At 45.8% G+C, this 25,046-nt stretch overlaps 2 protein-coding genes across 8 annotated transcripts in view; one reads left to right on the top strand and one right to left on the bottom strand.

Moving 5' to 3' along the window:
- LOC310823887 (NLR family member X1-like) overlaps positions 1 to 25,046 on the top strand; it is a 168,794-nt gene that overhangs the window by 60,785 nt on the left and 82,963 nt on the right. The window lies entirely within an intron of this gene.
- Positions 17,255 to 25,046, bottom strand: part of LOC310823599 (tripartite motif-containing protein 16-like) — a gene marked incomplete at both ends in the record, with an annotated part of 11,493 nt that continues 3,701 nt past the window's right edge. Inside the window, 2 exons of the mRNA XM_083696485.1 lie at positions 17,255 to 17,808; positions 19,078 to 19,143. Coding sequence (XP_083552611.1) covers positions 17,255 to 17,808; positions 19,078 to 19,143 — 620 coding nt within the window. The remainder of the gene's footprint in view (positions 17,809 to 19,077; positions 19,144 to 25,046) is intronic.

Raw genomic sequence — 25,046 nt, 5'->3', positions numbered from 1 at the left:
TAAGTTGATTCAAATATGTGTAACTTCATAACTGCTTAAGAGGAACTAGAGTGTGAGTGTATGACCCCGTGTCAACATGTCTGCTTAGGCCTCATTGTGATGACGGCATGCTACCAATGAAAGTACTAAGAATATAAGAATACCAATGTTTGATTGTGTGAATCTTACTCAGGGATGATTACTGATGTATGATACTATATTACTGACGTTTATTTTGATGATACAGAGTTTTATTATTGCATATAAGGGGATATTATATAGGGCCTTCGGGGTGAAGTATGCCAGGTGGTGGGAATCCCCAACAAAAAGTACTACTGTGTCCATAATCAAGTATGAGAATGATAACAATGATTAAGTGTAACAATGTGAAGTATAGAGTGATTTATTGGTTTTGATCTATTGATATGTGTGATTACTATACTGTATTACTGTTTGGATGTATTGTATTGATGTTGATGAGGTTTTGTAACACTGAGAGTTGAGGGACAGAGAAAGTTCCTTAAAAGGACTTCCCCAAAAGCACTTCCTTATTTACTTTAGAAGGAAGCTACTTAGCTACTAGCTTAGCTTAGCCACGGTTCTAGCTAATCGCTCAAAGGGTTAAACACCGCTCTGTTTGTAGACAAAGAAGATGTCACATGTGAGGAATCTTGGGTCTGTTAGTAAACAGAGATTATGTCATATGGGAGGAGTTTTGGATCAAAAGCAGAGTATAAAAAGAGCTCCCCGGAGCAGCGCAGCGGTCATTCCCCGCTGAGGAGCGTTAAAACCTGAAGAACCGGAGCAGGACGGAGCGTGTTGGATACCTCACCCCGGGGTGGAACTGGAGCTCTCATAGTCTGGTGCCCGAGAAGTTCTCCGTGGCCGGAGTTCACACTCTGATCAAATCCTGACTAACGGACTCGCCACTGGATTGCAACAGAGGACCTGATGGACCTTTCTTTGAGGAAGAACGGACTTAGAGGAAAAGCTGAGACCGGTAGAGCAGTTTCAGGGGGCAAAGCTGAGACACTCTGCGGGAATCAGAGTCCCTCGGCCAGGGGAGGGACTGATTCAGCCAGGGGTCCCTCAGCCAGGGGAGCATAACACCGGCTCTTTACCACAGCCGTGGCGGAAAGAGGAACCGGCTTCACTCGACGGAGAGGACAAGTAGATTAGGCAGAGTAGGGATAGAGGTAGAGATTTTATTATTTTATCATTTTTATCATCTTCATATTTTCATCATTTTTATATTTTAATACTCTGTCTGTAACCCATTTTTATGATAACTTAGCTATGCTGTAATGCTTTAATCCATTATTAAACAATCTAACCTGCATTTAAAGTAACAGTTTTCTAAACTCAATTTAAAAAAAAAATATTTTTATTGAACTATTCCATTCATCAAAAGTATTTTTACCTCCTCCTGGTGACATAACAGGTTATAGATTACTGTGCATATTTCATCATAGGATCAGAATGGTTATATCTAGCCCATCATTACCTCCTTTGGGTAAATTGTACTTACCGATAAACACCTTTCCGCAACCACACCAACTTGCACTCATATAAGATTAGAGCAGTCGTTAACCATAGAGGTTACCCACTTCTGTGTACGGTTTTCGGGGGAGTTTTCAGTTCAACTGAAGTGGGTAAAGGAAGTCAATGGAGGAACTATGGGACGTAGACTGTTAACAGCGGAGTGAGTCTAATCCACACCAACCTACACAGGACCTGTTAGGAAGTAGCTTACAGGGTAAGACCCTGCAGGCTGAGGTCCATTCCTGTTAGTCGGAGGGTTGGTCCGGGGTCCTGTACAGGGCCTGACTGCCGGGAGACAGTAGTTGAATCACTAGTAGTTGAATCACTAGTAGTTGAATCACTAGTAGTTGAATCACTAGTAGTTGAATCATCACTAGTAGTTGAATCACTAGTAGTTGAATCACTAGTAGTTGAATCATCACTAGTAGTTTAATCATCACTAGTAGTTGAATCACTAGTAGTTGAATCACTAGTAGTTGAATCACTAGTAGTTGAATCATCACTAGTAGTTGAATCACTAGTAGTTGAATCACGAGTAGTTGAATCACTAGTAGTTGAATCACGAGTAGTTGAATCACTACACAGCAAAATCGACAGACTCAAATTAACTCTAAAAGAGTTAATTTCAACACTTTTAAAGTGTCCGGAGGGGTCCACTCCCCACAGAGTGAATTTAACACTTTGGAAAGTGTTGCCATGTTTCCACTATAATAGAGTTATGTATCGACTCTTTCTATAGTTGACATTTAACACTGGTTAACATTTACCAGTGTTACATGTTTTCAACTCCAGTGCTTAGTGTTAGAAATTAACTCTCTCAGTGTGATTTGCTATATATATGTATACAACTATAAAAGGAGTTGCCTCATTAACACTATAAAGTGAAAATATGCTACTTTACAATTAAAATAAAACATTTAAATATTTAAATAATTCGTAATAAACCAATTAAAAATAAGAATGACATACAAGTTGATTGCTTTATAAAAAACATGTTTTATTTTGTTATCATCCAGATCTTAATGGCAGATAAATAGAAGACAAAACAAAGACAATTTAAATGTACACGTCACACTGGCTCCCTTCTGTAGGTAAGCAAAGGTTCAAAGTAAATATGCATGGTTTTTATTACTAAGCATTTCATCACATCTTATTTACAGATGGAATGAACAAAATTAGATGATGTATGTCGCAGAATAGTACCAGACTTTGAGACTCATTTATTCAAAATAATAAAAAAATAATAATGTAACAACTTCACTGCGAAAACTTTGTGACAGAAGTGCAATCTGTATTTACTGAGAACTTTTCTACATATAAGAATAGGGCACTATGTATGCTTTGTGACTATTCTCATTAGAGCACTGCTTGTCAAATGGTTTGAAATGAGTCAGTTCATCCACGCAGATAACAGAAAACTCATCCATTTGGTCTTCTATACAGTAGGCATTAAAGTGGTCATCATAGTACATTGTTTCTACATTACAGGCTATTATGAAAGCACGCTCTTCATATTTAATAATATCACAGATCTTTTTGAAAGCAGGGAGATCATCGGTACATCCAGTGCATATGAACAAATCAACCTGGTACTCAGTACCATCATTTCTGACCCAGTTGTTGCTTGAAACACTTGAACATGCTTCTAAATATAATGTCTGACTAAGTTCTTCCCCACCTTGCAAGGTGCTGATTGTTTTTGATGTTGTAGGACCAAATTCAAATAATCTAAAACAATAATTTTTAAATTGAAACACCAGTTGGCGCTGATGCTGCTTCACCAATGATTTGGTGAGATTTTTGAAATCTTTACCACATCTTTTGAAAAATGTGTGTTTGGCTTCAAATCGCATGCACCACATATGGATAAGAGGGCCAATATTTTGCATGCATCTCGGATAGTGTATCATCAAATGGTGCTTGGGGATCAACTTCTTGTCGGGAAACAATGCTTTGAACAGAGTATGGTGATCACAGATCAGATGTTTCAAGTAAGATATCATCCCATCACTTATGGTGTAGGAAAACACTATATTGACTATCTGTATTAGAAGCAGCAGAAAGTTTCAGTGACTGTTATCCCTTTCAATGACATCACCCAATATAAGTGGAGTGTTGTGCAGAAGACACCATGACTGGACGGCATTCTGACCCAGGTGTTTGCTCTTATCATCCATCTTTAACCCACTTGGTTTGTTTTTATGTTCTGTGTAACCGTAATTAAAGCTCTGTATCCTGTCTGACAATGAGTTCAAAGAGACATAGCCCTGTTTAACAAGGTACTGAAAAACCAGCTTAAGTTCATACTGTACCACACCCTCTAGCAAATCATGCATTATATCAACAGCATAGTTATCAGTGTTATGGAAATACTCTAATGTATTGAGCAAACATGACTTTTTAACACCATATAATGACCGCAGTTCAGGATTTTCATTTAGTGCCCTACAATGTTCAGTATGACCCTCTTTGGAACGGAAAATTAACCCAGGATGATTCTCAGTAAATACAGATTGCACTTCTTCCTTCCTCATTAACCCTTGTGTGGTCTTCGGGTCAAATTGACCCGTTTTAAATTTTTACTTGAAGAAAAAATATACAAGGAAACATTTTTTCAACCTGAAACTCCATGGCCTTGGCTTATTTACTGTGAAGAACATGTCAAAGAAAAAAAAATCATTGAGTGCACATGCTACACCCCCCCTACACATTTATGTCCTTCACAAGGTCTTCGGGTCAATTTGACCCGCATATACACAGAGACACACAGACTCACAGAAACATGCACACACACACTCACTCACACACATACAAACACACACACACACACAGAATCTGCACAATGTTGTTACAAAACATTCTGGGAAGCCAGAGGGAGGAGACCCTGAGAGACACCAGGGGACACGGGTGGTACTGGATATGTCACAGGGCCTCAGTGGCCACAACATCACTTGGGATAATTTTTTCACATCGTACAGCCCGGGACAGGAACTTCTCAAAAGAAAGCTGACAATGGGTGGAACAGTCAGAAAAAATAAGACAGAACTCCCACCTCAGCTTCTAACTGTAACGAACAGGCCAGTCCATTCCTCCCACTTTGTGTTTACGGCCAACATGGCCCTGGTATCCTACATCCCCAAAAAGGGCAAAAATGTGATGCTTATGAGCACTGGTGACACCGCACATACAGAGGAGACAACATGTGCCCAGGAACCCAGCTTCTCTAGCCATAGTGAGGAGGGTGGAGGAGGCTCCTGCTGTCCCACCTGCACGACCCACACAACCACAACCTCCAGTGCCTGAAGTAAGTGTCCTGTTGTTGTTGTTGTTTATGTGTGCATGTATCTGTGTGTGTGTGTGTGTGTGTGTGTATGTTTCTGAGTATCTCTGTATGTATATGGGTCAAATTGAAATTGACTATTAGAAGATGTGGTGGGAAAAAAATCCTGAACTAATAAAGTATTTTCATTATTCTAGATTGCAGCTGGTGGCAACAAGAGGAAGCACAGCGAGGTGTGTGAACCCTCAAAGGACTCAAAGACACAAACCACATGCAGAAACTGCTAAAAGTACATCTGTAGGACACATACTCTCAAATTGTATGTATCCAATATTATTTCAGAATTGTTTGAAAGATGTATTTTTCAGTGTACTGTATTTCATTGACAGTGAATAAAGCAGTGTACATTTCGTTCATGTTTTATGTTTCTATTTATTGTAAATCATCTCAAATTATTTTTGAGACATTTTTGGGAGATGTATTTCATATCCAGTGACTAAATCGATCTAAGTTTGGTTCTTGTGTTTCTATTGTCGTTCATCACCTGTATTTGCTTTTCACAGCTTTGATTATAATAAGATAAAGATGAAAATCAAATGAGAATATCTCCTCAAAAATAATAAGCATCAATGAAAACATTGTTTCATTTCAACTTTTCAGAGATAAGCATTCCACCCAAGTCCTTATTATAGCAGATTTTTTACATAAATTATAACTTTATCACAAAAAACGAATTACACTTCCACTGTTAAATATGATCTAGCAGAGATTAATTGCAAATATTAATCATACATGTTATCTATATTGTTTGGAATTGAGATAAAGACAATATATGTTAAAGAGTTTTGAATGGAAATTTGTATTTTTGTATTGCTTTTAAAGCCCCAATAATGTCCCGGGTCAATTTGACCCGAAGACTTCCAAAGGGTCCAAAAAGTGAAGACAATACGAGGGTTAAACAAAACCTACAAAAATGTGTTGCACTGAAAGATTCCACAAACCCCAACAAGCTATTTAAAGCCAGATTATCTCCTGTTACTTGAATTACTGAGCCAAACAATGGTTGTTCAAAACAAGGAAGCTGTATTCCTTCAGTTTCTACGATTTTCAGGTCATCAATAAGAGGCTTTAGTATCACATCAAAACCATATGTCTTCAGATCTTCAGTGTAGAATAGAGCTGCAAGATGTACATTCATCAGTACTGAGTTACACTTGGGTGGAAGATTTTTTAGAGTAAAGTAGACACCCCCAATTTTGTGTATCACCTTCTTGGAACCGAGAGGGTTAGCAGTTTCAAAATCGTCGTAATTGAGTAGAATCTGTAAAGCATGCTTTTGCTGTGAGAACAGGGCATGGTTTTGGAAATATGACCCATCATTGATGTCTTTGTAAATACCATTTTCACTTTGTTTGTCCTGTAAAAAGCTCTCTCTTACTTGGCTGTTTTTGAATATGGATTTGAGTGTACCCAGAATCGGCACATACATGCACTTGTTTGTTACAGGAACCTGATTGTAGACACCTGTAGTTCTATCTCTGCGCAAATCCAGTCTCACCCCAAGGACATATTCTTTAGGTTCAACAATTTCCCATTTTTCATTGTAATATTTATGCCTCTTTGCCCCCGTGTTTAATTCTGAAAAAGGATTACCTAATTGATCAAAACAGTGCTCTATTGTTTGAGAAATGCCTGAACTCTTAGTTTCAGGAGAAACCGTTTTGAGAACTGCTACTCGAGCTTGGCTTTGGACGTCATTAACGACTTCTTCCATTGAACAAACAATTGTTTGGACAGCACTTTCCGGGAGACCTGATGCTTGCAGATGTGCAACAATTGATCCACACATTGAAGATAGCTGACTTGTTACTTCACAAAGCTTTGTTGGTACCGGTGGAATCTGCAAAGTGGCAACAACAGTTGGGCGATCACTTGAACATTCCGCCTCACATTCTTTCTGAGTGGCAACATCCTGATTAGCATCAACCTCTTGATCCATGCTGTGACTATGCACCTTGTTGAGGTGCTTTCGGAAGCCACTTGTAGTACAAAATGATAATGGACAAAACTAGCTCTCCACATTGTAAACGTAACGTTTTGCCAGGATAGAGACCGTGTTGAAATTTTAGATGTTGGCAAAGAACCAAACAATTTTTGTGGTGCGCTTTACATACAAAACATGTGAACATCTTGAAGGCTGTTTATAAATGCAGTCCTCTCGCTGCAGCAGTCTTGCTCTAAGTTCTTTAACACGTGGGCTCTCCTTTGCTCTTCCGATATCGATGTTGTAAATTGTGGTTTGGATAAATGTGTAGAAATTACAAAGACCTTCGTCATATGAAAGACTGAAGACGTAGTGAGTTTTGAACAGTTCATCAAAAGCTGCCACTGATGTATGTGCCTTGCATGGTATCGGTTTTCGGTCGATAACAAGGTAGAACCATTGGATATCATTCCTTTGCTCACCGATGCAGAGGAGGAATGGTTGTTTTGTGTCAGCAGTCTCAAGGAAGGTAGTCACACTGGCTCCTTCCTGTAGGTCAGAAAAGGGACAAAGTAAATATGAAAATTAAACTCTTTGCATGGTTTTTTATCACCAAGCGTTTCATCACAGCTTATTTACAGATGGAATGAACAAAATGAGATGATGTATGTCTCAGAATTCCAAAGTAATCTGCACCTGAAAACGCACATCTGAGGTTTAAAAATGAACTTTTGCATACTTTAAGATATCTCACAAGATGGCTGGCTGCTTGAGCTGGACTGATCTTGGCTGTTTTTTTCTGGCCTCTTGAGGTCAGAGGGAGCAGATGCAGCAGCAAAACGATTGACGACATATCACTGTCCCATCCTAAAGACATCACAAAAGAATGAAATTAGACACTAATGAACACTAATGATATTTTTTGGAAATACAAAACCATCTATACTGACCGTGGTTGTCCTCAGGTTGAGGTTCAGTTCCTGACAGCAGCTCAACAATGTACTGATTTGGTGGAAAAGTCTTGCAGTCTGCGATGACTTTTGGCTTGAAGAATGTTGACCACTTTGCCAGGAATTTTTGAGACACTTCATCACCAAACATCATGGAGAAATCCTGGTTGATCTAAAAACAAGGAGACAATATTTTGATACAGATTTAAGTATAGATGACAAAGGGAAATGGTGGGGTCAAATACTGAAGCTATTACAAAAGCTAAAGATTTTCTTACCAATCCAGGCACATCAAGGAAATGAAGGAACACATCCAGGACTGATGATGATGCATCCTCATCATGGACCATCTTCTGTCGATACTCGAAAGTCACTCTCATTTTGTCTCTGACCACAGATTCATCAGTTGAATGTCTGATTGTAGATATCGCCTCCCTGCACTCCTCACCAAATAGCTGTTCACAGGCCAACAAAGATTCTCCTCTGGTTTTTGGACCATCCTGAATAACTGTCTTGGAATGACCCCGGGAGCCAGCAGAGGTGTTGCGTTGAACCGTCTTGATCCTCCATGCAATGTAACCAGTGTTACCCTCAGGATCATAGTAGTGTTCTTGTTTAAGACAACAAAACCAAGGCACACATATTCATATAAATTACTCAACACAATAAGTTTAGACACTGACAATATAAAACTTTACAAAAACTAGTGGGAAATACAAGGCTGAGAAACCTATATACTCATCTGAAACAGGATTTAAATACAAACAAGGAAACTAAAAAGGGAAGAAAGTATAGAAAATACAATGGTTTGGGTTTTCACATAGAAAACAAGAACTTACATATCCTTGTTTGGAGAATGGATCTTGGAGGTACGGAAAAAGTGTCACAATTCCCAGTGCATAATTGGTTCTCACACTTGACGGTGGAATCCTCCTTTCAAAACAAATCATAGTTTATGGTTGAGCCGACCTTGTAAGTGTGTATGTTTTGCAAGGGAGAGAAGATGGAGATACATTCTTACCTATGTAACTCCATCATATCTGCAACCAGGATGTTCACCATCTGTTTACGTGTTGCATCCAGTAGTGTTGTCGTCTTGTCATACTCCTTAAAGATTTCTCACCCTTCTGATTGGCCCTCAGAACATGTTCAACTTTCTGCCAAAACATGTTACAATGGAGGCTTGTAAGGAAGCTTGCTTACGGAAATTTAAAAGAGGATTTTTGTGATTTTTTCCCCCCAAAAAAACAATTCACTTTTCTATGGCATTCCTTTATACAGAATACCCAATATTCTTCTGCAGATATATATTTAAAGATATTATCAATAATAAAAATGACTTAATTGAGGATTTTAAATGTATTTTTTCAAAGCTTACCTGTTTTGCTTCATATTGATCCATTAACCCTGATGGGTTCCTCCTCTTTCTTGTGGACTCAAGGACAATTGTAGAATCAGATGAATGGGATGAAGCTGGGGATAGTGGAGTCTCCACCACTACCAAGGATGAATGGGATGAAGCGACCAAGGATGAATGGGATGAAGCTGGGGACAGTGCAGTCACGACAGATGAGAATGCCTCATTTTCGACCAGCTTAACATCCAGATCTACAAAATGGCAGACAAAATTAATGTAAATGTACATGTATTCATCAGTAACAAAAGCATTAAAACAAATAAATGGAAGAATTATTATTATCTTTTTTTTTTTACGGTATAGTACGGTATATTATCTTTTACACATTGGATAAATAATATGGATGGATAATATGTGTGCCAAAGATAATGATCAATAGAATATCAAATGATAACAGTTTGAGGCCTCCAAAATGATAATGACAATATTTGACAAAACATTATGTGCCTCTCAGGGTTCACACTGCCTGTGATACCTCATCAAAACCCCTGCCTTTTCAAGTACTTTCCTTACCTACTGGGAAAGGGACCATGAAGGTCAAGACACCTGCCTTTTCAAGTACTTTCCTTACCTACTGGGAAAGGGACCATGAAGGTCAAGACACCTGACTTTACAAGCTCATCGAAGACATCTCCACCCACCTCTGTTCCTGACACATCAGTCAAGCTTAGCTCGCCCCCACTGAAACTCTCTTCCAGACTAAACTTCTCTGTTACTAGGAGAATCAAAAGTACAGTACATTGCATTAATACAATATGAATCTATTTGCTGATAGAACAGTTTGTGTAATACCTATGGGACACTAGCACCTGCAAACTAATCACTGTATTTACAGAATATTTAAGATTGCATGTTCAACTATAGTGATAACATTAAATGCAAAACTATTTCCATAAATAAACTACAAACTTTCTTGAAGGAACTTCTTGAATATTGAAAGACTTGATCAGTCTGTGGAACTCTAATGTATTCCTGCACTCCTCGGATCTCCACTTTAACCAGCATTTCCTGTAAAAGGATATAATTAAATAACTATTTGTTAATCAAGCCAGGCCAACACAGTCCAAATAGGAGCCAGAATCATAATGCCTCTGTAAAACATGACAGTGCTTATCAATGTGAAGAGAGTGAAACAAGGTGAGGTTTACCGCCTGCTGTGAATAAAAAAATAAAAACGTAAGTGTCAAGATTAAGAATATGCCGCACTATCACAGTGCAGTGATACTGAGGTAGTTTTTATATGAAGAACTTATATAATTTATGTAAAGTCATCCTTTCTACAAACCTTAAAATCCTTTTGAATTTGCACAGTAGCCTATTATTGAAAACTACAATTGATTTGTGACCAACAAGCTATCGATTTACAGGAGAATCATGAAACAATGAGGATTTTCACCATGCATGTGCCTGTTGCTTTTCACTCATTTTGAGGAGAAAACACCTCCTAGCTGCTCCACTAACTATTCCAAGTAAAAAGTTGAAACGTTTTCTGTGGGTCTGATACCCACAATTGAAGTTACAGATATGAACAGTCCTCATATCAGGATCTTGCAATACCAACTCCTTTGCTGGACAGCAACTCAGCTAACACGTGGAGGCATGTTCTCACCTAGCCAATTTGCTAATGTGAGCAGTTAGCTAACACAAAAGATAGCGAAAATGATGTAACTTAACCTACACTGCCAAACGTTACAAACTCAACGAGAATTACCGTAAGCTTACAGTAACACTTAATAATCAGAAAAGGTATATAAGTAGAAGAAACAAACGCTAGGTAGCTGGCTAACAAAGTCCTGGCTAAGCTTGAGTAAAAACTGCAGTCTAAACATCATACCAAGGTCTAAATACGTATTTGCATAACAATATCACTCATGGTCATCTATTTAAATGTATGTTGTAAGTCGCTTTGGACAAAGTCGTATGCTAAAAAACAAAAATGTAAATGTAATTGACGGTTACTTACCGCCACCATGCAAAAAGTCAAATTTCGTTCACCTGCCGTGGATTCCAGAGAGGGCAGGAGGGAGGGGTGGTGTCATTCACTCCTCACACTCTAGACGTTGACATTCTAATGTCTGTGGCTAACCGCAAGGCACGCTTTACACTGGAGGTGTTCAGATGAAGTGTCGGAGATCTTCAATGTGACACTATGACAGTTGATTTCAAGAAAACGGTTATAACACTCCATTTTGACACCAACTCTTTCATGCTACAGTGTGAAATCGAACAGATTAGACAACATACAGAGTTAGATCAACTCCAAGTAGAGTGAGATTGACTCAATTCTCATTAACACCAGAAATGTAACTCTGCTGAATTTGCTGTGTGGTTCACTGTTGTTCGGGGAGGCTATAGCCTAACAATGAAGACTTTTGTGTACTGTACTTGACTTGTTTCCTCATACCGTGAGCTACACATTTGAACAAAAATAGCCTCAACAACAACAACAGCAATAAAAACAACCTAAAAAATAAGCGCTGTCATATTTCTGTAAGATTCGTACCTTTTGGTAACGGAAATCAACTTCTGTGTATTTGCGTTACTATCGAGGTTAAGGTTCCGTCTCCTGAGAGGAATCTGCTTCTTTCTCTGTGTTGTGTGTAATGAACTGGACTATGACCAGGAACTGGTCATGTAAATCATCTTGCTGACTTCCTCCCTCTGCTGGCTGTGTGGGTGTGTGTGAGGGTGTGTATGTGTGTGTGGGTGTGTGTGAGGGTGTGTGGGTGTGTATGTGTGTGTGTATGTGTATGTGTATGTGTATGTGTATGTGTATGCGTATGTGTATGTGTGTGTGTCTGTGTCTGTGGGTGTGTGTGTGTATGTGTATGTATGTATGTGTGGGTGTGTATGTATGTGTGTGTGTGTGTCTGTATGTATGTGTGTGTGTGTGTGTGTGGGTGTGTGTGTGTGTGTGTGTGTGTGTGTGTGTGTGTGTGTGTGTGTGTGTGTGTGTGGGTAACTCAGTTGTGGGGGACAACATGTTTACTCCACACTTGTTATGGTTTGGTTTGATGCGGCTCATCATGACACAGTCACACACCTGGTCCTCTGTGGCTCATCATGACACAGTCACACACCTGGTCCCCTGTGGCTCATCATGACACAGTCACACACCTGGTCCTCTGTGGCTAATCATGACACAGTCACACACCTGGTCCCCTGTGGCTCATCATGACACAGTCACACACCTGGTCCGCTGTGGCTCATCATGACACAGTCACACACGTGGTCCTCTGTGGCTCATCATGACACAGTCACACACCTGGTCCTCTGTGGCTCATCATGACACAGTCACACACCTGGTCCTCTGTGGCTCATCATGACACAGTCACACACCTGGTCCTCTGTGGCTCATCATGACACAGTCACACACCTGGTCCTCTGTGGCTCATCATGACACAGTCACACACCTGGTCCTCTGTGGCTCATCATGACACAGTCACACACCTGGTCCTCTGTGGCTCATCATGACACAGTCACACACCTGGTCCTCTGTGGCTCATCATGACACAGTCACACACCTGGTCCTCTGTGGCTCATCATGACACAGTCACAAACCTGGTCCTCTGTGGCTCATCATGACACAGTCACACACCTGGTCCTCTGTGGCTCATCATGACACAGTCACACACGTGGTCCTCTGTGGCTCATCATGACACAGTCACACACCTGGTCCTCTGTGGCTCATCATGACACACCTGGTCCTCTGTGGCTCATCATGACACAGTCACACACCTGGTCCTCTGTGGCTCATCATGACACAGTCACACACCTGGTCCTCTGTGGCTCATCATGACACAGTCACACACCTGGTCCTCTGTGGCTCATCATGACACAGTCACACACCTGGTCCGCTGTGGCTCATCATGACACAGTCACACACGTGGTCCTCTGTGGCTCATCATGACACAGTCACACACCTGGTCCTCTGTGGCTCATCATGACACAGTCACACACCTGGTCCTCTGTGGCTCATCATGACACAGTCACACACCTGGTCCTCTGTGGCTCATCATGACACAGTTACACACCTGGTCCTCTGTGGCTCTTCATGACACAGTCACACACGTGGTCCTCTGTGGCTCATCATGACACAGTCACACACCTGGTCCTCTGTGGCTCATCATGACACAGTCACACACCTGGTCCTCTGTGGCTCATCATGACACAGTCACACACCTGGTCCTCTGTGGCTCATCATGACACAGTCACACACGTGGTCCTCTGTGGCTCATCATGACAGTCACACACCTGGTCCTCTGTGGCTCATCATGACACAGTCACACACCTGGTCCTCTGTGGCTCATCATGACACAGTCACACACCTGGTCCTCTGTGGCTCATCATGACACAGTCACACACCTGGTCCTCTGTGGCTCATCATGACACAGTCACACACCTGGTCCTCTGTGGCTCATCATGACACAGTCACACATGTGGTCCTCTGTGGCTCAGTTGGTAGAGCACGGCGCTAACAACGCTTAGGTTGTGGGTTTGATTCCCGCTGGGACCATATATACTGAAATGTACGCACTCACTGCAATGTAAGTCGCTTTGGATAAAAGCGTCAGTAAAATGGCAGATATGTATATATCACAGTATTCCAATAATATTATGTGCTGTGCGTATTATTATCAAGTACCATCAATGTTATTTATTTATTTATGTTTAGCACATTTTTCCTCTTTCAAGCCATTTTACACCAACGGGGGGAAAACCTGGGGAGTGACACTCTCAGCCGCGAGCCTGTTTTTCTTTGTATTATCTGACCACCGGTTTGGGGACCAGTCTAGTAACGGGAGGGGCCGAGCTGTAGGAGACGCTCTCTCAGCTGGTCCTGGAGAGTAATAATACAAATCACCTCTCACTTTCACCTCCTCCGTGAGGTGAAGGAGGTCTCCTTGTAACTCGATGAGCCGAAGATGCCCAGCTCTACGACAGAGCACAGACGATACGTGAACTATCAGGATTTCCATGAAAGAAACAGCATAAGTAAAAACAAGTTAATCTTTATTTAAAAGTTACACGCGAAAAAAAACACGAAAGTGTTTCAGGGTTTTTTTGATGATCATGACACCTTGTCTCCCGGCAGTCAGGCCCTGTACAGGTGCCCCGGACCAACCCTCTGACTAACAGGTATGGACGTCAGCCTGCAGGGTCTTACCCTGTACAGGACCCCGGACCAACCTTCTGTCTAACAGGTATGGACGTCAGCCTGCAGGGTCTTACCCTGTACAGGACCCCGGACCAACCCTCTGTCTAACAGGTATGGACCTCAGCCTGCAGGGTCTTACCCCGTACAGGTGCCCCGGACCAACCCTCTGACTAACAGGTATGGACCTCAGCCTGCAGGGTCTTACCCTGTACAGGACCCCGGACCAACCCTCTGTCTAACAGGTATGGACCTCAGCCTGCAGGGTCTTACCCTGTACAGGACCCCAGACCAACCCTCTGACTAACAGGTATGGACCTCAGCCTGCAGGGTCTTACCCTGTAAGCTACTTCCTAACAGGTCCTGTGTAGGTTGGTGTAGATTAGACTCACTCCGCTTTTTAACAGTCTACGTCCCATAGTTCCTCCATTGACTTCCTTTACCCACTTCAGTTGAACTGAAAACTCCCCCGAAAACCATACACAGAAGTGGGTAACCTCTATGGTTAACGACTGCTCTAATCTTATATGAGTGCAAGTTGGTGTGGTTGCGGAAAGGTGTTTATCGGTAAGTACAATTTACCCAAAGGACGTAATGATGGGCTAGATATAACCATTCAGATCCTATGATGAAATATGCACAGTAATCTATAACCTTTTATGTCACCAGGAGGAGGTAAAAATACTTTTGATGAATGGAATAGTTCAATAAAAATAACATTTTAAAAAATTGAGTTTTGAAAACTGTTACTTTAAATGCAGGTTAGATTGTTTAATAATGGCTTAAAGCATTACAGCATAGCTAAGTTATCATAAAAATGGGTTACAGACAGAGTATTAAAATATTAAAATGATGAAAATATAAAAATGATAAAAATGAAAAAAGAATAAAATCTCTACCTCTATCCCTCCTCTGCCTAATCTACTTGTCCTCTCCGTCGAGTGAAGCCGGTTCCTCTTTCCGCCACGGCTGTGGTAAAGAGCCGGTGTTATGCTCCCCTGGCCGAGGGACTCTGATTCCCGCAGAGTGTCTCAGCTTTGCCCCCTGAAACTGCTCTACCGGTCTCAGCTTTTCCTCTAAGTCCGTTCTTCCTCAAAGAAAGGTCCGCCAGGTCCTCTGTTGCAATCCAGTGGCGAGTCCGTTAGTCAGGATTTGATCAAAGTGTGAACTCCGGCCACGGAGAACTTCTCGGGCACTAGACTATGAGAGCTCCAGTTCCACCCCGGGGTGAGGTATCCAACACACTCCGTCCTGCTCCGGTTCTTCAGGTTTTAACGCTCCTCAGCGGGGAATGACCGCTGTGCTGCTCCTGGGAGCTCTTTTTATACTCTGCTTTTGATCCAAAACCTCCCATATGACATCATCTTTGTTTACAAAAAACAAACAGAGCGGTGTTTTAACCCTTTTGGCGGGTAGCTAGAACCATGGCTAAGCTAATCTAGTGGCTAAGTAGCTTGCTTCTAAAGTAAATAAGGAAGTGCTTTTAGGGAAGTCCTATTAAGGAAGTTTTTCTGTCCCTCAACTGTCAGTGTTAGAAGACCTCATCAAAACAATACATCCAAACAGTAAAACAGTATAGTAATCAAACATATCCATAAATCAATAACAGTAATCACTCTATACTTCACATTGTTACTCTTAATCATTCTTATCATTCTCATACTTGATTATGGACACAGTAGTACTTCTTGTTGGGGATTCCCACCACCTGACCTACTTCACCCCGTAGGCCCTATATAATATCCCCTTTTATGCAATAATAAAACTCTGCATCATCAAAATAAACTTCAGTAATATAGTATCATACATCAGTAATCATCCCTGAGTAAGATTACACAATCAAACATTGGTATTCTTCTATTCTTAGTACTTTCATTGGTAGCATGCCGTCATCACAATGAGGCCTAAGCAGACATGTTGACACGGGGTCATACACTCACACTCTAGTTCCTCTTAAGCAGTTATGCGGTCGCACATATTTGAATCAACTTATCATTCATAAACAGTTATGCAGTCACACCTATTTGAATCAACTTATCATTCATAAGCAGTTACGCAGTTGCACCTATTTGAGGGATAGATGGAAGATAAAATGTGTTTCAGGAACATCCTCAGCCGCGGTGTCCCTCGTCAGGTCGGGCCCCCGGCTGCTAAGCTTTTTCTCTTTCTCTTGCCGTGTCGTGGTGATTCACCAAGGTTGCTCTCAAACCTCGGGCCGATCCTGCCGTGCTTAACTGGGGACCGTTGGGAATGGTGTTCAGGCCGGGGAAAGGCCGTACTAGACTCACCCTCGGTGACACAACTCAAACACCCAATTTAACCAACTCTTACACACACACACACACACACACAGGAGAAGGAACAACATGTACGTTGGATAGAGAGACAGGTGAAGGAATCTATGGAAAGTGAATTTCAGAACATGTTGTACTGACAGAGAAGGAGAGCTGTCTTCACATCCACTCCCTGCTATCTTACACACAGCAACGTAATCCAGCATCACAACTCAAACACCCAATCTAACCAACTCTTATAGACATACAGACACTCTCTCCTGTGTTATTCTCAGAGTTCATCATCAGTCTGATTTGATCATCTAATCATTCATTTGGATTGTTTCACTGTCAGTTGCATTTCCATAAAAAAAACTAAAAAACATGTAAGCTTCTGTTTTTTGTCGCTCAATTGCTGAACCTATTTCCTATCAATTACAGTCTATTTCACTATCAGATGCATTTTATTTAATTTAATAATGTGTATATATATATATATATATATATATATATATATATATATATATACACAGTAAAAAATAATATAACTACACACGACACACTACACCCTACACACTGGGAGAGGGAACATCTGTACATCCAACATCTCAGTGAAAACACACCACTATCCAACTGCATCATGTTATGATCCGTCATCTTTGAGCCTTTGGTGTTCAGTGTGATCTCCCTGAGACTAGTTTACACAGGGTCACTGAACAGCCATTGCCACAAAGCCTAAACCCTGGGTAGAGGGGCTCAGTGAATGTGGAGTGGAATGTGTGCAGGAGGGTCCGTGTGTCAGAGGAGACCCTGTAGAAGGACAGAGTGCCGGCCGGCCAGTCCAGATACACTCCTACTCTGTGGGAGCCAGAGGAGGGGACAGGTATGACAGTGTTCTTATTATTGTGTATGGCAGAGTAACTGTTACCAGAGCAGATCAGACTCCAGGACTTGTCATTGAATCCCAACATACAGTCATAACTCCCTCCTCTCCTGCTGATTCCTTTATATGTCACTCCTATAACAGCCCCTCCCCCACTCCTCTCTACCTCCCAGTAACAGCGCCCAGTCAGACCCTCTCTACACAGGACCTGTGCCCAGTAGTCAAATCTCTCTGGGTGATCAGGATACGGCTGCTCCTCCTCTCCCCATGTCACCTTTCTGTTCTCCTCAGACAGAGAGAGGTCTCTGTGTGCTGTGTTTGGGTCCAGTGTGAGCTCACAGGAATCTGGGAGAAGAGCAGAGGGAGGGAGGGAGAAAGAGAGAGGGAGAGAGAGAGGAGATAGAGAGAGAGGGGGACGGAGGAAGAGAAAGAGAGAGAGAGAGAGAGAGAGAGAGGGGGAGAGAGAGAGAGGAGAGGGGAGAGAGAGAGAGAAAGAGAGGAGAGAGAGAGAAAGAGGAGGAAGAGAGTGGGGGACAGAGGAAGAGAAAGAGAAAAGGATGGAAGGAGAGAGAGAGATGAGAGAGAGGGAGAGAGAGGGAGAAAGAGAGAGAGAGAGAGGAGGAAGAGAGAGGGGGACGGAGGAAGAGAAAGAAGGAGGGAGGGAGAGAGAGGAGAGAGAGAGAGAGGAGGAAGAGAGAGTGGGACGGAGGAAGAGAAAGAGAGAGAGGGAAAGAGAGAGAGATAGAGAAAGAGAGAGGGAGAGAGAGAGAGAGGGAGAGAGGGGGACAGAGGAAGAGAAAGAGAGAGAGGGATGGAGAGAGAGGAGAGAGAGAGAGGAGGAACAGAAAGAGAGAGAGGGAGGGAGGGAGAGAGAGAGAGTGGGAGAGAGAGGAGAGAGAAAGAGGGAGAGAGAGAGAGAGGAGGAACAGAAAGAGAGAGAGGGAGGGAGGGAGAGAGAGAGAGTGGGAGAGAGAGGAGAGAAGAGACAGAGAGAGAGGGATGGAGGGAGAGAGAGAGAGGAGAGAAAAAGAGAGGGAGAGACAGAGAGAAGGAACAAAGAGGGGGACGGAGGAAGAGAGAGAGGGATGGAGGGAGAGAGAGAGAGAGAGAGAGGAGAGAGAAAGAGAGAGAGAGAGATAGGAGGAAGATAGAGAGAGATGGAGGAAGAGAAAGAGAGGGAGGGAGGGAGAGAGAGAGAGTGGAGAGAGAGAGAAAGTGAGGAGAGAGAGAGAGAGAGAGGGGACAGAGGAAGAGAAAGAGAGAGAGGGATGGAGGGAGAGAGAGAGAGGAGAAAGAAAGAGAGAGGGAGAGAGAGAGAAAGAAGGAAGAGAGAGGGGGACGGAGGAAGATAAAAAGAGAGAGGGATGGAGGGAGAGAGAGAGAGAGAGGGAGAGAAAGAGAGGAGAGAGAAAGAGAGAGGGAGAGAGAGAGAGGGTGGGAGAGTCAGATATGTAGGCTGTCTTTGATGAGTCTCTCCCTCTCCTAGAGATCTCTAGTTGTGTCTCAGGGTTTGTGCAGAGGATCAATGGAGGGAGGGAGGGAGGGAGAGGAGGGAGGAACGGCGAGATAAAGAGAGAGAGTGACTGTCAGCTACTTCAGGAGAAACACACTCACATTGGAAGAACTGGTCCTGGGCTCTGGTCCTGGGCTCTGGTGGCAGGAAAACATCCACTTCATTCACTACAGGCGGGAGGGAGGGAGGGAGAGAGAGAGGGAGGGAGGGAGGGAGGGAGGAAGAAAAAGGAAGGGAGGAGAGGGAGGGAGGGGGAGAGAGAGAGAGGGGGGGGAGGTAGGGGTAGAGGGAGGGAGAAAGGGAGGGAGGGGGAGATAGGGAGAAGGAGGGAGGGAGGGAAAGAGGGAGAGAGAAAAGGAGGGAGGGAGAGGAGGGAGGGATAGAGAGAGAGGGAGGGAGGGAGAGGAGGGAGGGAGGGAGATGGAGGGAGAGGAGGGAGAAAGAGGGAGGGATAGAGGGAGGATGGAGGGAGGGAGAGAGGAAGAAAGGAGGGAGCCAGAGAGGGGGGGATAGAGGGAGGGGGGGAGAGAGAGAGGGTGAAAGAGGGAGGGAGAGAGGGAGGGGGGGATAGAGGGGGGAAGGAGGGAGGGAGGGATAGAGGGATGAAGGAGGGAGGGCGAGTGGGAGAAAGAGTTAAGGAGAGGATAGAGGGTGAGAAGGATGAAGGAGGGAGGGAGAGAGGGAGATAGAGGAGGGAGGGAGGGAGGGTGGAAGGGAGAGAGGGACGAAGAAAGTGGGAGGGAGAGGATAGAGGGAGAGAGGGAGGGATGGAGAGGAGAGAGGAAGGGTGGGAGAGAGGGAGGGATAAAGGGAGGAAGGAGGGAGGGAGAGAGAGGAGGGAGGAAGGAAGAGAGGGAGAGGTGGGATGGAGGGAGGAATAGAGGGAGAGGAGGGATAGAGGGAAGGAAGGAGGGAGAGAGAGAGGGATTGATAGAAGGAGGGAGGGATGGAGGGTGAGAGGGAGAGAGAGGAGGGTGGGAGGGAGAGAGAAAGAGGGAGGAGGGAGGGAGGGAGAGAGGAAGGGAGAGCATAGAGGGAGGGAGAGGATAGAGGGAGGGAAAGAAGGAGAGATAGAGAGAGGGATAGAGGGAGGGAGATAGGTAGGGAGGGAGAGAGGGAGAGAGAGAGGGAAGGAGGGAGAAAGAGGGAGGGAGAGAGGAAGGGAGGGAGTGAGAGAGGGTGGGAGGGAGGAATGGAGAGGAGGGATAGAGGGATGAAGGAGGGAGGGAGAGAGGGAGAAAGAGGAGGGAGGGAGGCAGAGAGGGAGGGAGAGGAGGGAGAGAGGAAGGGAAATAGGGAGGGAGAGATGGGGGGAGGGAGGGAGGGAGGGAGAGGAGGAATCGAGGGAGGGAGAGTAGGAGAGAGTGGGAGGGAGGGAGAGAGAAGAGGGAGGGAGGGAGGGTGGAAGGGAGAGAGGGATGGAGAAAGTGGAAGGGAGAGGATAGAGGGAGAGAGGGAGGGATGGAGAGGAGAGAGGGAGGGTGGGAGAGAGGGATGGATAAAGGGAGGAAGGAGGGAGGGAGAGAGAGTAGGGAGGAAGGAAGGAAGAGAGGGAGAGGTGGGATAGAGGGAGGGAGGAAGAGAGGGAGAGGACGGATAGAGGGAGGGATAGAGGGAAGGAAGGAGGGAGAGAGAGAGGGAGGGAGAGAGGGATTGATAGAGGGAGGGAGGGATGGAGGGTGAGAGCGAGAGAGAGGAGGGTGGGAGGGAGAGAGAAAGAGGGAGGAGGGAGGGAGGGAGAGAGGGAGGGAGAGGATAGAGGGAGGGAAAGAAGGAGAGATAGAGAGAGGGATAGAGGGAGGGAGATAGGTAGGGAGAGGGGGGGAAGGGAGGGAGGGAGGGAGAGGATTGAGGGAGAGAGGGAAGGAGAGAGAGAGAGGAGGGATGAAGGAAGAGAGGGAGAGGAGGGATAGAGGGAGGGAGGAAGAGAGGGAGAGGAGGGATAAAGGGAGGGAGAAGATAGAAGGAAAGAGAGGATAGAGGGAGGGAGAGAGGGAAGGATAGAGGCAGGGAGGGAGGGATGCAGGTCGGGAGGTATTGAGGAAGGGAGGGAGGGAGGGAGGGAGGGAAAGGAAGGATAGAGGGAGAGAGGGAGGGATAGAGGGAAAAAGGAGGTAGGAAGAGAGGGAGGGAGAGTAGTAGAGAGAGGAAGGGAGGGAGAGAGAGGCACGGAGGGAGAGCAAGAGGAGTTAGGGAGGGAGAAAAGAGAGGGGAGAGAGAGAGAGAGAGGGAGGGAGGGAGAGAGAGAGGGAAGGAGGGAGAAAGAGGGAGGGAGAGAGGAAGGGAGGGAGTGAGAGAGGGTGGGAGGGAGGAATGGAAAGGAGGGAGGGAGGAATAGAGGGATGAAGGAGGGAGGGAGAGAGGGAGAGAGAGGAGGGAGGGAGGCAGAGAGGGAGGGAGAGGAGGGAGAGAGGGGGGGACGGAGGGAGGGAGAGGAGGGACGGAGGGATGGAGGGAAAGGAGGGATAGAGGGAGGGAGGGATAGAGGGAGGGAGAGAGGGAGGTATAGAGGGAGGAAGGAGGGAGGGAGAGAGGGAGGAAGGGAGGGAGAGAGGGAGAGATAGAGGGATTGATAGAGGGAGGAAAGAGAGAGGGAGAGAGAGGTGGGAGTGAGGGAGAAAGAGAGGGAGGGAGAGGAAGGAGGGAGGGAGGGAGGGAGAGAGGAAGGGAGAAAGAGGGAGGGAGAGGATAGAGGGAGGGAGGGAGGGATGGAGAGGAGAGAGGGAGGGTGGGAGAGAGGGATGGATAAAGGGAGGAAGGAGGGAGGGAGAGAGAGTAGGGAGGAAGGAAGGAAGAGAGGGAGAGGTGGGATAGAGGGAGGGAGGAAGAGAGGGAGAGGACGGATAGAGGGAGGGATAGAGGGAAGGAAGGAGGGAGAGAGAGAGGGAGGGAGAGAGGGATTGATAGAGGGAGGGAGGGATGGAGGGTGAGAGCGAGAGAGAGGAGGGTGGGAGGGAGAGAGGGAGGGAGAGGATAGAGGGAGGGAAAGAAGGAGAGATAGAGAGAGGGATAGAGGGAGGGAGATAGGTAGGGAGAGGGGGGGAAGGGAGGGAGGGAGGGAGAGGATTGAGGGAGAGAGGGAAGGAGAGAGAGAGAGGAGGGATGAAGGAAGAGAGGGAGAGGAGGGATAGAGGGAGGGAGGAAGAGAGGGAGAGGAGGGATAAAGGGAGGGAGAAGATAGAAGGAAAGAGAGGATAGAGGGAGGGAGAGAGGGAAGGATAGAGGCAGGGAGGGAGGGATGCAGGTCGGGAGGTATTGAGGAAGGGAGGGAGGGAGGGAGGGAGGGAAAGGAAGGATAGAGGGAGAGAGGGAGGGATAGAGGGAAAAAGGAGGTAGGAAGAGAGGGAGGGAGAGTAGTAGAGAGAGGAAGGGAGGGAGAGAGAGGCACGGAGGGAGAGCAAGAGGAGTTAGGGAGGGAGAAAAGAGAGGGGAGAGAGAGAGAGAGAGGGAGGGAGGGAGAGAGGGAGGGAGGGAGGGAAAGGAAGGATAGAGGGAGAGAGGGAGGGATAGAGGGAAAAAGGAGGTAGGAAGAGAGGGAGGGAGAGTAGTAGAGAGAGGAAGGGAGGGAGAGAGAGGCACGGAGGGAGAGCAAGAGGAGTTAGGGAGGGAGAAAAGAGAGGGGAGAGAGAGAGAGAGAGGGAGGGAGGGAGAGAGAGAGGGAAGGAGGGAGAAAGAGGGAGGGAGAGAGGAAGGGAGGGAGTGAGAGAGGGTGGGAGGGAGGAATGGAAAGGAGGGAGGGAGGAATAGAGGGATGAAGGAGGGAGGGAGAGAGGGAGAGAGAGGAGGGAGGGAGGCAGAGAGGGAGGGAGAGGAGGGAGAGAGGGGGGGACGGAGGGAGGGAGAGGAGGGACGGAGGGACGGAGGGAAAGGAGGGATAGAGGGAGGGAGGGATAGAGGGAGGGAGAGAGGGAGGTATAGAGGGAAGGATAGAGGGAGGAAGGAGGGAGGGAGAGAGGGAGGAAGGGAGGGAGAGAGGGAGAGATAGAGGGATTGATAGAGGGAGGAAAGAGAGAGGGAGAGAGAGGTGGGAGTGAGGGAGAAAGAGAGGGAGGGAGAGGAAGGAGGGAGGGAGGGAGAGAGGAAGGGAGAAAGAGGGAGGGAGAGGATAGAGGGAGGGAGGGAGGGAGAGAATGAGAGAGAGGAGGGAGGGAGGCAGAGAAGGAGGTATAGAGGGAGGGAGAGAGAGGAGAGAGGGAGGCAAAGATGGAGGGAGAGGAGGGAGAGAGAGATAGGGAGGGAGATAGGGGGGAGGGAGGGAGGGAGAGGATTGAGGGAGAGAGGGAGGGATAGAGGGAGGAAGGAGGGAGGGAGAGAGGCAGAGAGGGAGGGACAGGAGGGAGAGAGGGAGGGATAGAGGGAGGAAGGAGGGAGGGAGAGAGGCAGAGAGGGAGGGACAGGAGGGAGAGAGGGAGGGAGAGAGGGGGTGAGGGAGGGAGGGAGAGGATTGAGGGAGAGAGGGAGAGAGAGGAGGGAGGGAGGAAGAGAGGGATAGAGGGAGGGATAGTGGGAAGGATAGAGGGAGGAAGAAGGGAGGGAGGGAGAGGTGGGAGGGAGGGAGGGAGGGAGAGATAGAGGGATTGATAGAGGGAGGGATGGATGGTGAGAGGGAGAGAGAGGAAGGAGGGAGAGAGGGAGAGAGAAAGAGGGAGGGAGAGGATAGAGGGAGGGATAGAGGTAGGGAGAGAGGGAGGGTTAGAGGGAGGGAGAGAGGGAGGGATAAAGGGAGGGAAGGAGGGAGAAAGAGGAGGGAGGGAGGCAAAGAGGGAGGGAGAGAAGGAGAGGAGGGAAGGAGGGAGGGATAGAGGGAGGGAGAGAGAAAGGGAGAGAGGTGGGGGAGGGAGGGAGGGAGGGAGAGGATGGAGGGAGAGAGGTAGGTAGAGTAGCAGAGAGAGGTAGGGAGGGAGAGAGAGGCACGGAGGGAGAGGAAGAGGAGGGAGGGAGGAAAGGGAGGGAAGGAGAGAGAAAGAGGGAAGGAGGGAGAGAGTGAGGTAGGGAGGGAGAGAGGGAGGGAGGGAGAAAGGGAGAGAGGGGGGGAGGTAGAGAGAGAGAGGGGGGTAGGGAGGGAGAGAGAAAAAAAGACAGAGAAAGAGGGAAAGAGAGAGAGAGAGATTGGATGGGGAGAAGAGGTAGGGAGGGAGGGAGGGAGGGAGAGAGGGAGGGAGGCAGAGAGAGAGAGAGAGAGAGAGAGAGAGAGAGAGACATGAATCAGTCAAGGGTTGTAAACATGGACAGGTCCCACATTGTTCTGATGGGGGGAAAAGAGAAGGCCTCACTTTGCAGGTTAACCCTTTGGGGACCAGGGGTATTTTCTCCATTTTTACATACATTTTTTCTTTCTCAATTTGAAGGCACTTCCATACAAAATAATACCCAAGTGTTTCATATCAATATTTTCAGGACAAACTCAGCTTTCTTGATTGTGATGGATGTTTACCCCAAGAGCACTGTGTGAAGAGGTAAGTAGGCCTAAACATGAACATTTCGAATCCGTTTTTCAGAAATGTTTCAAATCCCATGTGAAAACATACCTTTACCCATGTGGATGAATTGTTTTGGTGCTTGAAATTCATTTATGAAGTCCTGAACTACACAGAAATGGTATACAATATGAATAAAATACTAGACAGAATATAAAAAAGGACTTGTAAACACATCTTCTCTGCTATCTGTCTCTGTCACTGTCACTGAAATGTTTGTCAATACCGACAATGCCGACAACACGTGTCACGAAGAAGATGGACGTGTGAATCGACCAATCACCGACGGTAAAAGGCAGTGTCTGAGCGACTCAAGCTAGTCTGCTACCAAATTCACTAATTACGCAGGGAGGGCGTGTACCAAGCTGTTCTGAGGCTCATAGCTCCGTCTGTGAGTGAGAGGGCATGTCACAGGAGTGCAGAATCGAAAGCTGAGAGTCTACCGATATTTAAACCATGTTTATACGCCGAATTATCACGGAGATATTGATCAAAACATTTTGGAAACCCCTGAAAACGCGGCCGCACGTCAGTAGGGTTAGGGTTAGGGTTACGGGTTGGGGTTGGGGTTAGGATTAGGGGTTAGGGGTTAG

Source organism: Argentina silus (assembly GCF_951799395.1).
Source record: "Argentina silus genome assembly, chromosome: Y".
Taxonomy (NCBI): domain Eukaryota; kingdom Metazoa; phylum Chordata; class Actinopteri; order Argentiniformes; family Argentinidae; genus Argentina; species Argentina silus.
This window is presented reverse-complemented; position numbering and strand designations above follow the sequence as displayed.